The 14,621-nt window shown below is 43.4% G+C and overlaps 1 protein-coding gene across 14 annotated transcripts in view; it reads left to right on the top strand.

The window, feature by feature from the left end:
- The window catches only part of PAK3 (p21 (RAC1) activated kinase 3), a 249,095-nt gene that overhangs the window by 149,130 nt on the left and 85,344 nt on the right, over positions 1–14,621 (top strand). For all 14 annotated transcript variants that reach the window (XM_081793298.1, XM_081793299.1, XM_081793300.1 and 11 more), the window contains one exon: positions 10,026–10,227. In XM_081793298.1, coding sequence (XP_081649424.1) covers positions 10,053–10,227 — 175 coding nt within the window. In that variant the 5' untranslated portion in view covers positions 10,026–10,052. The remainder of the gene's footprint in view (positions 1–10,025; positions 10,228–14,621) is intronic.

Raw genomic sequence — 14,621 nt, 5'->3', positions numbered from 1 at the left:
TGTTTTGGTCTCAGCATTCTTTGAAACAAAAGTCGACCAGAAACTAACAAGGAGACTGCACGTAATTCGTTTCTTTTCCTATAAGAAGCAATGTTCGGCTGGCATAAGATCTTTTCTTGTCCTCTCTTTATGCAGCTGTATAGCCTGTAGACCCTTATCATTAAGCTGGGCAGAAGAGTATAGGGCATGCCGAGACAAACCACTGAAGGCCAAAACCAGCTGGCGATTGGCGGACATGACTGTGGGTGCAGGCAAGGGTATTAGGCTCAGTCTTAAAGGAGAAAGAGCACTCTGAGACAAACATTGTGTGACGCAGAGTTATAATGCGTAATTATATAATTTATTATGAACTCCAGCCTTCCAGTCCTTTTTCCCACCCAAGTTTTTGTCAGAACGTGTGCTAGGCCACAGTCCAGGCTCACAGGAGTAATCTAGGAGCTACTGCCTGATTCCCCTTCTGGTCTGCTGACTCCAGCTCCTTGTGCCAAGCTCTGCTTCGGCTTTATCTGCAGCTTTCCTACCAGGCTGCCCTACCTTCCTTTGAGGTGAGGGCTGGGCCCCGTCGTCTCAACCCTGGGGCTTTCCAGGGCCACAGAAAGTCTTCTACATAGGACAGTCCTCTTCTTCTGTGTGTGTGAGCACCGAGGAAGCAGAGCCGAACATATGCTGGAGTAGGCATCAGTTCCGGCAGGAACCAGTGGTGAGCCGTATCTTCTATAAGCGGACAGTGGCAGCTACGGCCAGGTAGTAGAGTCATGGGCAGCAAGGAGGACAGACTGCTTGGTAGATCCAACAACTTGTAAGCGATGAGCCTGCGTAAGTGGGGAAAACCAGCGTTTTCAGTGGTGAGGTCTTCCTTTAGATCAGGAATTTCTTAGGGTGGATTATGATCTTTTCCCCAGACCTGTGGCCAGTTTTGTGAAGACCAAAACATGGTCTTTGGTGGAGGTAGGAGATGGAGAATTCCTACAAAGAAGGCTACGGCCAACTGAATGTTAATCTACCATTTGTGCAGTGGGATAGATGGAAAATAGGCCATACGGCATCCAATTCTTCCTCCGATATTTGAGGAAAGCCCCCCCCCCTTTTTTTTAATAGGTAGTATTTCTGCTTCTTTAACCGTGGGCCCCAAGTAAGACGCTGAGATGCACATTCTGCTTTCTTAAAATATGGACACATAAACTGAGGTCAAGGGGCAAAAGCTTGAAAAAGAGTGGCAGCGTTTTATGCCAGGCCAAGTTCTTTGACCTCCAGTTCTGACAGGATGCCATTCGCTCATTCATTCGTTCATTTTGGCAAAATACAAACTTTGCCAACTGGATCTAAATTCCTGCTTTAGAGATGATACCAAGGTCTCAACTGAACCCAAGTGTCTCTCCTCTTCAAATACACAATGGTCTCCTTCTTGCAGAAAACCGGTTTGGGGGACAGAGCAGTTGAGAGCAGTGTAAAGACCTACAATGATGAGCCATGGTACACAGGTTGGAAAACAGCATCCAGGCATCTGTTTGGTATACAGAAAGCCTTAGCGCATTTGGGAATTGAATTTTTAGGCCCGAATTTGAGGAAATTTGTGGCTTTTTCACTGGAGTGGATCAGGGGAAAGGTATAATTATCACCCATGCATAGTAACAGAGAACAGCTACAACCCCAGAGACTCAAGACATTGGTTTACCATATCCTGCTCGCTGGGGCTGTCCGCTTGCATCTAATTTTTTCCATCCGAATGCTTCCAAGGATACTAAGTTCTGTTTTGAGAATTAGGAAATGTTTTATTACTAGGTTTTGCTTCTCTTTTCCTTTTCCCACACATTACTTTGAGGCATCTTTCAAGATACTCAGTTTTGGGTTTTTTTATGCTTAAAAAATTTTCTCCTCCGTTCCTTCCCCATCTTATTCTCTCTTCCTTCCCCATCTTATTCTCTCTTCTTAGAAGCATCAGTGTTGGAAATGAAAAGCTGAAACCTGTAATAATGTATCAGTTTGCAAATATAAATACACATCAGATGATCATTAGCATTTTCTTGGCATTAGCTCATGCAGCATACACAATGAATATTAATGTATGGTGCTGCATACATTTAGAAACTTAAGAAAGCCACTCGAAAAAGGACTATTTGTGCCACATGACATATGCAGTGTATGAGGTCTGGATGCTGGGATCTATGTTTCCACTTTCTTGTTGGCAACCTATCTTTGAAATTTGCAACTATAATATGCTGGCTTTATTGAATGTAATTAATGTCAAGTTCCTGCTGAAAACAATGGAAGTTGCTCATTAAAGATGTTAGCAGAGAACAGGACCACAGCAGAACTGACCTCATTTGCTTGTGTGTATGAGAGAGAACACAAATGTATCCTGTGTGACTGTGCCTGTATGTATGTCAGTAGCGAGCTATCTCTTGCAGGATCTAAGATTGAAACTAGGCGGCTGTAAAAAGAGCCAGTGCCTCCCTTGCTTGTCCGGCTGCTTCTGCAAATCTACCTAACAAGTAGCTCAGTTCCTCCTGATCAAACGATCTGAGAAATGGCTTCCCTCCATTACACACTGTAATGGTATCTCCCAGGCGAGGCTCTCTGAAACAGCACACCCCTGTCTCTGATAGCAGAGTTCCCTTGGTGAGTGCCCCAGAACAGACGAGCTCCAAAACAAAGCCGTCTAAGAATTGGTACCACTGGCCAACGAAACCTGTTGGAGTTCTGTCAGGAAATCACCTAGCCTTGGGTCTTTGGATGAGAAAAGCAGGTGAAATCAGTAAGTACCGGCCTCAAGTGTGTTGACCTGAAAAAGCTAGAACTGCCCTATGAATATTTGGAGAAGGCAGAAGTGTTTATATGAAGAGCGTGCGTGTCGGGGGGGTCGTTTACTTGGCCACACGTTGTATCGGTGTGATGGAAGGGGAATTGAGAAGAGTTTGAGATTCTCGTCTGCATTCTTTCACTTTGTGACCCTGGGTAAGTCGACCTATGCTCTCTGTAAATCCCTCATGTCGACAATGGGGATGGTACACCCTTCTTCACCATGCTAGTATTCAGCTCAAATAAGAGTGGAAGCTCTTTGGGCATGACCGATCGGTAGAGTGAAAAAAAGAGGTGTTGATAATCAGATGGCAGCTGACTTCTACACGGTGCCCAATTGCTTGGCAGTTAGGCTGGTGCCGGCTCTTCCAACCATGGCTTCTTGGCTCAGACCTGCTTTGAGTGGGCATACAGGCTTTTGCAACATTATGAAAAACTTACTCAGAGCTGCAATAAATGCCTAGAATGTATAGAGTTCTGTTTATTACATGACGTGCATATTTAACTCCAGCTGGGAACACGGCCCCGTACTAGGTAGGCGGTGTGAAAGCATAGAGTTATGACTGAGGGGTCCTTACCCTCAAGGAGCTTATGATCTAGTGGGGGGAATGACATGTATAATAACTATGTGCAATTTGAGACAAGATGATAGATATGCTAAGTTGGGCCCATCCGGCTGCCTGTAGTTAGTGGTTGGGTTGTCCCTCCTCCGCCTAGCTTAGGAATGCAAGGAGTATGGGTTTGGAGCTGCTGGGAGATTCCGATCTGGCTCATTTTCCCTGTAAAATGAGATGAATGTCCTTTCCCTTCTCTTTCGGCATCCTAGCATATCATGGGAATTAATCTCTGAAAAGTCGCTAGACATCTTCAGATGCAGGTGGCTGTAGAAATGCAAAGCAATGTATAGTATGTCTTTCAAATTATATAATACGTTGTCCCCTTTATGACAGACTAGGTGATTTTTCTTTGTGTGTGTGTGTGTGTGTGTGTGTGTGTGTGTGTGTGTGATTAAAAACAGTCCACCACATCCCATGTTATCAGTCATAAGCTGGTTGGTTCAGTTGCTAATAATGTGTCCAAGATGAGTGGGTTTAGTATCCGTGTAGGCTGGTTAGCAAAGCATAATTTGTTTTCCAGTCATAGTCCATACCTGGAGTCTCAGCTAGCTATCTTGAAAATGTGTGCTTTTTATTCACAAGGGAGCCAAGGAAGGAGCCAGCAGGTAACTCTCGAACCCTTTTTCCCCACCACCAAAGGATAATTCAGCATATACATCATTCTTCTGGTAGGAAAAGAAGCAACCTCCTCCTTGAATACAAAGAACAGCCCAGCATCAATATCACTAAGGAGACATTGGCTGATGTTAAACCTATATTTATGAACTACCTTCAAGTCTGGAATCTGCCACTAAAAAACTCGGTATTTCTTGCCCTATAGATCTAGTTTTTGTTAATTAAGAATTCCCAAATTCCAGGGGCGCCTGGGTGGCTCCGTCGGTTAAGCGTCCGACTTTGGCTCAGGTTGTGATCTCGCAGTTCGTGGGTTCGAGCCCCATGTCGGGCTCTGTGCTGCCAGCTCGGAGCCTGAGCCTGCTTCCGATTCTGTGTCTCCCTGTCTCTCTGCCCCTCCATGCTCATGCTCTGTCTCTCTCGGTCTCTCAAAAATGGATAAATGTAAAAAAAAATTTTAAAAAGAGTTCCTGAACTCTGGAAATCTGAAATACTCTCTTGTTTTGTTACATGTGTTAACACAGAGTTCTTTGACTTGTTTACTATATTTTTGAGATCCTAAAATCCATCTCCTTTCGTCTGTGCTCTTGTCAGTCTGGCTGTCATCTGATCAGCTCGAGATGTCTTGCAACCCTATTCTTCAGAAACGTTAGGGAGTTCCCCCTGGAAATTTCCCCTAGGCTATGTCTCATTTCTGTGTTAGATCCTCTAGTTTGATACGAAGAGGGTATTAAGCAATATTGGTGTGCTCACCGATCTGTAGTCATAACTCTGTGTGGCTGGTGGTTTGGGAACTTTACCTCTGGGATTTTTAGATCATGGCTGTGCATCTGCTGGCCTGGGCTTTTGTTTTTGAAAGGAGGCCAGTATTAATGTGTTTCTCATTGGGGAAATATGCAAATAAACAGTTATTTAGATTTTGAAAGCAGACAAAATGATACAGACATGGGGGTTGTCTCTGATGGCACCAGATCTGATGAAAACATTTATTTCTGTTGCTTGTGACTTAACAGATGGCCTTGAAAACTGTAGGGTCAGTGCTTCTGGATTCTCACCCTTCGCACACCTGGGTAGAGCACCCATGACAAATGGGCACAATGGGCGTTTTTGGTTGTATTTAATTCAACACCTATGCCATAGCATGAATCTTGGCCCCCTTAGCTAGAGAATAATTGATCATCTGTCTTTCCTGTTGACTCCCAGAACCTGCAAGTTGGTGGCTTTCTCTTTTAATCTACTGAGCATTCTCTGGGTGTCTAGTGTGGCCCTGCACAGATTAAGAGAATGCATTTTTGAGGAATGATAAATTAATGGCAGTTGTTTATAATGCCTAATCATTTCATCTAAAGTTGCCATGGATCTTGATTAAAATGCTTTCCACCAAATCTCTGTTAAAACACAAGTCACTGAAAGGCTGTGCAGTGTGTGTGTGTGTGTGTGTGTGTGTGTGTGTGTGTGTGTGTGTATTTGAGTATGTGCCTGTGAGCACATGCCTGCCCGTGCAGGCCTGCCCTCACACTTGGGGGTGGGGTATGGTAGAGTGTGGAGTGGAGAGAGAAAAAAAGATAAGGAGGCAGGGAAAGAGAGAAGTAATCATTCCTAGTACTCTGGAAAAGGGGTGTCCAGGCTCCTTGGTTATCATGAAACAAGAGGCTTATTTCTTATTGCTGATGAATTTCAATTACAATTACAGAACGTTGGTAAGCCACATTAAGTCCCAAGGGCTGGATCAAAAATATACACCATCTGCAGGAGCCACTTGAATTCTCACTGAAAAACCTAATAGCCAAACATGAAATCAATTTGTGAGCAGATATAAACTGTGGCTGGTTGTCCATTAAAGTTTGCTTTCTCTCCACGATGCTAAGGGCCAAGCTCTAAAAGTGAAATGAATGGCCTGTGGCTAGATCCAGTGTGCCACTCACTTGCAAGTTTCTGTTGTGTTGCAGAAGTGAACGACAACAGTTAAACTTTAAAGATAAACAGTGTTTTGATTGGGTTCCTGGGGAATAATGGTGCTTTTGTACAATTCTTGAAATAGAGCCTACAGCCGCCCTGAACAAAATAGTCTCTTTCAAGATCTTGGAAATAATGACATCATAGGCAGATTGAACCAGCAATCCATTAATAGTATCCTTTGTAGAAAGCTGTCTCAGGGGAGGGACCTGGTTTAGTAAATTGGTACTGTTTACAAACATAACATAATAGAATCCCCCATTCTTCTACGTCTGCGGAATAATCGGAGACACTTCCCACTTGGGAAACAAACATATTAACATCAAAGCTTCCTCACGGGTCCATACCCTTTCTCCATGGGTCTTCTCAAAGCATGCTTCGAAGCACTTGGTTTGAAGGCGAGTTAAAGATAACAAGAGCCTCCTCACTATTCTTTTGTCACCATCTCAGAATTCTGTGGAATAATTAGAAGATGAAGATTGGTTTGCATTGGAAAGGGCAATAAAGAACTGAAATAATATCAGGACAATTCAAGCAATACCAAATCTGAAATGCCTAAGTAAAACCAAGAGATTATTGGCTTCGTGCTCCACGTTTCTAGTGTGGAACTAGACACAGATCCTTCCACTTCTTTTCCATCTGTGTGAAAGGTGTATTCTGGTTCCTCTTGCAGTCTCCAGATGAGCTGAATAGCGTTAAAACAATCCCAGATTGCTGCGCAGCAGAAAGGTGTCCCATATATGCTGGGTCCTTCACACGATGCCTGTGTTATGGATCACAGCAAGTATGTGGTGGTGAAATTTTGGCCAGGGATATCTGGTGTATTCTAGGGGAGCATCGTTGGAGTTTTCTATCCCAAGTACCCCTTCTTTCCCCAGCCTGAAATATACCTGGTCAAATAAGGTCAGAGTAATCAGGCAGCTTGAAAAGAAGCAGGGCACCTACCTTTTGAGTCTCTAGCCAGAGAGTAATTAGTAACAAAAAAACACCACTCCGTTAGCCACACCTAAATATCAAGAACAAAGGAGCCTAGTATTTTTTTGAATTATGTAGGTGTACTAGAACCCTGATGGGCCCAGACTCTTACTTGCCCTATTATATAAGGTCAGCTTTGTATATCAAATTAAAGAAGCCATGCCTGTTTGTCTAACTTCCATCATCTTAAATTATGTAATATGTCATCAGAAAATATATATCACCCAGCTCGCTCTCTCTCTCTCTCTCTCTCTCTCTCTGTGAGACACATTTTTCAGAAACCTATCTTCTAGGTATTTCTATTTAAATCCTCAGGGTTTTTTTGTTTTTGTTTTTGTTTTTTGCAGTGGCTTTCAATTTTTTTTTTTTTACCAAGCTATCTTTTGTATATCTGAGCTTTATGTAATAATCACCCCATCCATATCCAGGCATTATGTTGAAGCCCAAAAAAGTAAAACAGAAAAAAAAAACCCCACAGAAAACAGTGCCTTCTCCTGGTGGCAAATTCTTCTCAGTGACTAAATTAAAACTATGGACCTGTCCAGTACAGAATAATGCCACTGGTGAAGTCAGTCTTAAACTCACTTTTCTTCTGGAGAAACAGTGAATTTAGAAGGGCCAAATTAAAAACAATTTTTTAATGTTCATTTTTGAGAGAGAGAGGCAGAGCGTGAGCAGGGGAGATGCAGAGGGGGTGGGGGGAATACAGAATCCGAAGCAGGCCCTGGGCTCTGAGCCTGAGCACAGAGCCAGATGCGAGGCTCGAACCTCGAACCACAAGGTCGTGACCAGAGCCAAAGTCAGATGCTTAACAGACTGAGCAACCCAGGCGCCCCTAGAAGGGTCAAATTTAAAATGTAAGAGGGAATGCAGACCCATCAACACCGGTTTTATGTACTAGTCAAAGTATGTACTAATGCCAGTAGTATCTATGAATCTGCTTTATCCTTGATATCACGGTTTTTCAGTTTATCTTGTGCCGTGGTTTCGCCTGTATAGGAAAATGTGAGGTTAATCAAGTGGTTGGTGGTGACCAAACGCTTGTTACTATTTTCCTGATCATGATTGCTGAAAAAATACAGAACCAATCTTAAATCCATGAAGATAATGCAAGACGTGACACTTAGGCAAAGAGAAAGAAAAGAGATCTGTTGTCCAAATTAAGATCAGGTCAGTCATTGTTAGCTGGCAGTTACCTGTGCAGCTGGAGAAAATATTAATTGGTACTCACCTATTCTTGAATACTTAAATTGGAGAAAATTTAGGACATAGTAAAATTTGCAAAATTTTCCACATGGCACGATGTAACAATTCATTACCAAAAATAACAAACACATGGGGTGCCTGGGTGGCTCAGTCGGTTGAGCGTCCGACTTCGGCTCAGGTCATGATCTCGCGGTTTGTGGGTTCAAGCCCCACGTCGGGCTCTGTGCTGACAGCTCGGAGCCTGGAGCCTGCTTGGGATTCTGTGACTCCTTCTCTCTCTGCCCCTCCCCCACTTGTGCTCTGTCTCCCTCTGTCTCTCAAAAATAAATAAATGTAAAAAAACAAACAAACAAAAAGAAAATAACAAACACATTGTAACTACTAAAGGTGTAAAATAATTACGATAGCTTATTTCTCATTAATGTTGTTGGAAGAAAGTGATCTGCTAAATCATTTTTGGAGAGCTCTTATGCTCCTAAATTAGTGCCAGTTAACACTTGATGAATTTACGCAGATTTTGTTGCAGTGGGATTTGATTTTCCCTGTATTCAAACTGGAGATTCACTTGGAAGATATTCTTAACACGTGATTTGAGATGGCGAGTGTCCCTTTGGGTCGCCAGTGGAGGGACTTGAATTAGAATAGGAAAATACTCAGAAGCCGAAATGTTTCGCTGGGGAGCCCATGCTTTTCCAGTCCACTTTACCTTCCAGTGGGATGAAACCTGAATGTATTCCGTCCTGAGCACAAGATGCTAACGAGTAATGACATTGAGAGCAGGGGTAAGTTGCTAAAACCCAGACCGGCCCTTAACAGCCCTCTTACCGAGGCCAACTCCCTCATTCCTTGTTTCAGGACATAAAGCATGACCAGCGTAAGGTTATGATGGCTCCTCAGGAAGTGGTCCTCTCCTTGGAGCTAGCTCCTCTTTGCTCATGGTGACATTGGCTCAGCTTTATCTTCTGCCTGCTACCTGAAAATGCAGCGTTTTTTCCCCGGTCACTACATCCATGCTCTGCTGAAACTGTCAGGTCTACTAGATCACGCCCCAGTTCTTTCACATAAAACAGTAGAGTGTGTTTTGTAAGCCTGGTACATGCAGGTAAGAATCCAATGCCAGCAGCATCCCAATGTCAGAGCAGCTAACGGGTCATTGTTTGGGGCCATTAAAGATCAACAGCCAAACCCATGACAGCTCCAGACTTTGAGGAGTTGTGCTTCCTGACCATCATAAAAGTCAGGGTAGAAATATTTCTAGCTTGTTTTTAATGTTCATTTATTTTTTAGAGAGAGAGCACAATCGGGGAAGGGGGAGAGAGAGAGAGAGAGAGAGAGAGAGAGAGAGAGAGACTCCCAAGCAGGCTCCAGGCTCTGAGCTGTCAGCATAGAGCCCGACGACACAGGGCTCAAACGCACGAACCGTGAGATCATGACCTGAGTGGAAGTCAGATGCCCAACTCTCTGAGCTACCCAGGCACCCTGGGTAGAATTTTTAAAGAAGGTCATAATTTATTAAAAGGCTGAGAGTAGACGGCAGAAAATAGAGTTTCATTTTTGAGAAAAGGAAGTGTTTTGTGTTATGTGTATAGAAAAGTTATGTGTTTGTGTCTACATCTTGAAAAGCCATTAATTACTGCCTTCACTTTCCTCTCTGGGAAATTACATCATTGGTCTTTCAGGAGGCAGCTCCCTCCCCTCTAGAAAAGAAACCTCTCAAAATGGTCATCACAAAACCCACAAAACTGGAGGCAGCCATGAGACCAATGCTTCTGTGTCTGAGCTGTTAGAGCCCCCATTTTACTAGATGGGTCTTTTAGGCCTCTTCTTTCTTAATTCCTGTTTTCTCCTCCTGTTCTTTAGGAGCTGCGCCATCAGTGGTAACTGAAAATGTCTGACAGTCTGGATAACGAAGAGAAACCCCCAGCTCCCCCGCTGAGAATGAATAGTAACAACCGAGATTCCTCGGCACTCAACCACAGCTCCAAACCACTTCCCATGGCCCCTGAAGAGAAGAATAAGAAAGCCAGGCTTCGCTCTATCTTCCCAGGAGGAGGGGATAAAAGTAAAGTATCAGTGGCCGGGCATTGAAAAGGGGCCAGTTTATTCTTTCCTTGTCACTTTCTTTGTTGGGTAGTCATTTCTTGAGCAGTGGCTGTTCAGGGCCTACCTGGCCTTTGCCTCGACATCTTCAGAGGTTGCCTTTTGTCAGAGGATAATGTTTGATTGACTTACTGTGGGTTGACAGGAAATACACTTGTACCGTGTTTGCCTTGCACATAAAATTGAATTCATAGCATTAAGCCAAGGGAAATCATAGCCGCAGTACTGTCTTGAATCTATGAACAGCGCTTTTCTTTCTGATAACTTAGAGGGGAGAATTTAACAGTAATCCCTTTCTAACTGGAAGTTGTCCTTATTGGAAATTTGAGTATAGGTGGATTTACTTCTGTATACCTTTATGACGACCGTGAAAATTCTGAATTGAGTGTGCAGGAGTCAATCCAAGTTGCCACATGATGGTCTCTCTGGCTGTATCCTAAGGTGGAAAGAAACTTCTGAGCCATTTGTTTCCTCCCTCAGTCTCGTGCCACTTGTCCCCTACACGATCAGCCCTATTGGCACTGAGCATCACAATACCATATTGACATGAATCCATGTGGTGTTCATAAAACCATTTGTAATACCAAGGGCTATAGAATCTCTAGTAGATAGTTGTCAGGTTGTGCTAATTAGCGTAAACTTAAACATGGCTTCTATAAATGTGACTACTGAGGTGGAAGAGAGTGAAACAAGTACACTACCCCAGCAAGGAGCCAAAAGGCAAGCAGGGTGGTGTCTTTAGAAGAGAAAAGGGACATCCGCGATCTGCTCCTTCAAGGTAAAACAAATAGCGTCGCACGTCCTGTGGTGTGAGTGACGCCACAATTTGTACCGTAAAGAAGGCCAAAACTCTTCTTAGAGCCAGGATTGCCTCTTGTACACCTGAGTCGCTTAAGAGATGCTTTATGCCTGCTGACCCAAGGATGGAAAAGACGGAAATGTTAAGCCCTTACACTGAAGACCGGCAAAAGAACGATGAAGCACTTTCCGTGCAAGGGATCTGTGAAAATGCACGAGGGATTTCCAAAGACATGTTTTCAGACACTGAAGTGGGCCCAGCAAAAAGTCCTGCTGGGAGCAAGGAATGGCTTAAGACACTTCTGGTACACCATGACCTGGAGACCAAGTCTTATGTGACGGTGGTGCCGAAGAAAGAACCATCAGACCCTGCAGCTCCTGTGGTGTATCTGCCACAACCACAGGAGGTGAATGAAGACGGGAATCATGTGCCTGCCCAAATCTTCAGTGCTGTAGAAGCCGCCATTTTTGGAAGCCTTTGAAGAATCCCACTTGCCCTTTTGGAGAGCAAGAACCAACTAAGTGATGCTGACGTGAGGTCAGCGAAAACAGAGAGGCTGCTGTTTCTGTTTTGTGCCAGTACTTGGGTGACCTCCTGGCAAAACCACTACTGCTTGACACAAAACTATACCCAAATCTTCCCGGGGAAAAAAAAACCCAAGCCAAGTTTCTGGTGTACTGGCACACTGAAAAACATGGATAAGTCCTTCTCTCCTTAAGGAATGGTTTGAACAGTGCTTTCTCGTGGAAGTTCAAGACTAAAAAGAACAATCTGGAATTCAAAGTCCTGCTGATTCCTCCCAGTCGTTTTGGTGCTTCAGATGCATTTGCAAGTGCGCACCCTTCATGTTAATGTTGTCTTTATTTTTCTTATGTTTTTTTTTTTTTTGAGAGAGAGCGAGCATGTGAGTGGGGGGAGAGAGCAGAGAGAGAGAATCCCAATCAGGCCCCTCCCTGCCAGCACAGAGCCCGACATGGGGTTTGAACCCACAAACTGTGAGATCATGACCTAAGCTGAAACCAAGATTGGACGCTTAACTGACAGAGCCACCCAGGTGCCCCAAGGTTGCCTTTTACAATGAGTTGCGTGTTTCAGATCCTTGAGCTCTTAGATCAATGTTTGATCCAACTATTCGAGAAGACATGCCAAACTAATGTCCAATTTTGTTGTTGAAAATCTCACCAAGTTTCCTCTGTCTGAAAATCCTACCTCATGGGATTCCGACACGATCACTAATGCTGTATTGGTTTTTTTTAAGTTTATTCATTTTTGAGAGAGAGCATGAGTGGAGGAGGGGGAGAGAGAGAATCCCAAGCAGACTCCATGCGGTCATCGCAGAGCCCAACACGGGGCTTGATCTCACAAACCATGAGATCGTGACCTGAGCCAAAATTAAGAGTCGGATGCTTAACCAACTGAGCTACCCAGGCACCTCACTAATGGTGTATTCTTACTGAAAGAACCAATAGATCAACAGAGCCTGTCATTAATGCACGCTGACAAAAGATTTGGCTAGGGATGGTGGCATGCCTTTCAGTGATCTGTCCTGAAGACCATGAGTCTTGGGATCAAGAAGAACCTATAGATGAGAATGAGCATTTGGTACAGGAGCACTCTGTCTGAAGTTGGATCTGAACCTGTTGATATTAATTCAAGTGATATGATGCTACTAGAGGATGACTCTCAGGAAGCTTCTGGCACTCCAGAGATGATTATCATAAGTGCTGACAGAGATAATTAGGAAGCTGTAGGACTGGAGACAAATAACAGTTACAAGCAACATGTGCACATTTTTTTTTAATTTATTTTTTTAGTGTGTATTTTGAGAGGAAAGAGAGAGCACAAGATGGGGAGGGGCAGAGAGAATCTCCAGCAGGCTCCGTGCTGTCAGCACAGAGGCCAACGTGGGGCTTGATCTCAGGAACCGTGACGTTAGATCACGACCTGAGCCGAAATCAAGAGTCAGATGCTTAACCGACTGAGCCACCCGGGTGCCCCAACAGGTGCAAATTTTTTAGGACAAGATTAAAACCTTCTCCCAAGAAAGCAATGCAAATTGATACCTTTACATGTCAAACCTTAACCTGTTCAAAGCCTGAGTGATGTAGCAGAACCTTGTAAAGAGATGCTGTGATGCCTTCAAACAATCACACTGGACAGAAATCATCTTTAGCAGGACTTTAATCATCAAAGAGGACCATTTAATACCATTGCTGGACAGCTGATAAGCTGCCTTCAGACAAATCTTGAATGATTTCATTGAACTCTATCAAGGGGTACTAAGAGCCTTTTTACATTTCTATATTAGGAAGAAAGGACCCTCAGAAGAGCCGAAATCATAAAGTAGTGCCATTCAAGTATCCGTGCCAGACCCTGCGTAAGCTGCTTTCGGACAAACTTTGAACGATTTAATTCGAACTCTGTATGGAAGTGCTAAAGTATCTTCAGAAAAGAGGAGACAGAATGTTCAGAAAAAGAGCCAGTCATTAAGTTTTACCACTTAAAGTCACTTGCTTGATCAGGCTAACAGCACAAGCCAGTTGTTCCAATTTCAGGATTGGATTTCAATGACCGGGAGAATTTAAAGAGCCATGATTTGAGCGAGCAGCTCACTTCCCTTCATCTCTCCACTGTTCCCCCCCACTTTTCCACTGTCATAATGAGGGGTACATCCTCATCACCTGTGGAAATCATCCTAGGCTCTCAATGGAGACCGTGTAGAACCTATACCTATCACTTTGACTAATTTAAGCCACGTAAACTCTCATTATTCTTTTCACGTAATGTACTGTTGTTACTGTTTTTGTTTTTACTGTGCAAAAAAATTATTCATGAGGGCTTTCAGAAGTTTGCATGGGACCTCACTTCCCCTGCCCTTTGTTTTTGAAACCTCCTAAAATCATACTTTCTTCAGCTGAACCCTGCTCCCTTGGGGGTTGTTCAGGAATTGACCCTCATAGGTAAGGAGGGGTCACTGTGTCCATGCTCCTGCCTCTAGGTGACTGCCTGGGTTACACCACAGTCAGTCTTAATGAATGGGAAGAGCACTGTACTTGGGGTTCTGAGGAATCTGAGTCCAGCTCTGCCACCGATTATTGTGACTTGGGGCCAGTCACTGAGTCTCATCACCTGTTAAATGCAGATAGTGATACCTGATACCTACCTCGCAAAATATTTTTGGTAGTCTAATGTAATTCTAAATATCAGAGCACTGCTAAAATGAAAAAGTGCTAAAGAATTGTAAGATGTTAACTACATTGGCATCATTTTGGACTTTACAAACAAAACAGCCCCAAATAATTAGATTTTTAGAAATCTTGTTTCTTTTTTTGAAGTTCCTTTGCCCCTAACTAGAATTTATTTGTTGCTAATAGAAAACTTTAAAGAAAATTAAAATTGCCCATAATTTTACAAGCTAAAAATAATAACCATCTGGATCAGTATTTTTCCTCCTAGTCTTCCTCCTCATATAGAACTTGTTTATCAGTATCAAAAAAAATGGAAACGAAAGCATATAGAAAAAAGTCACCCCTATTCACAAATCTCAGAAACAATGT

The sequence above is a fragment of the Panthera onca genome, chromosome X (genome assembly GCF_046562875.1).
Source record: "Panthera onca isolate mPanOnc1 chromosome X, mPanOnc1 haplotype 2, whole genome shotgun sequence".
Taxonomy (NCBI): Eukaryota; Metazoa; Chordata; class Mammalia; order Carnivora; family Felidae; genus Panthera; species Panthera onca.
Note: the sequence above shows the minus strand (reverse complement) of the source record. Positions and strands in the feature narration are given on the sequence as shown.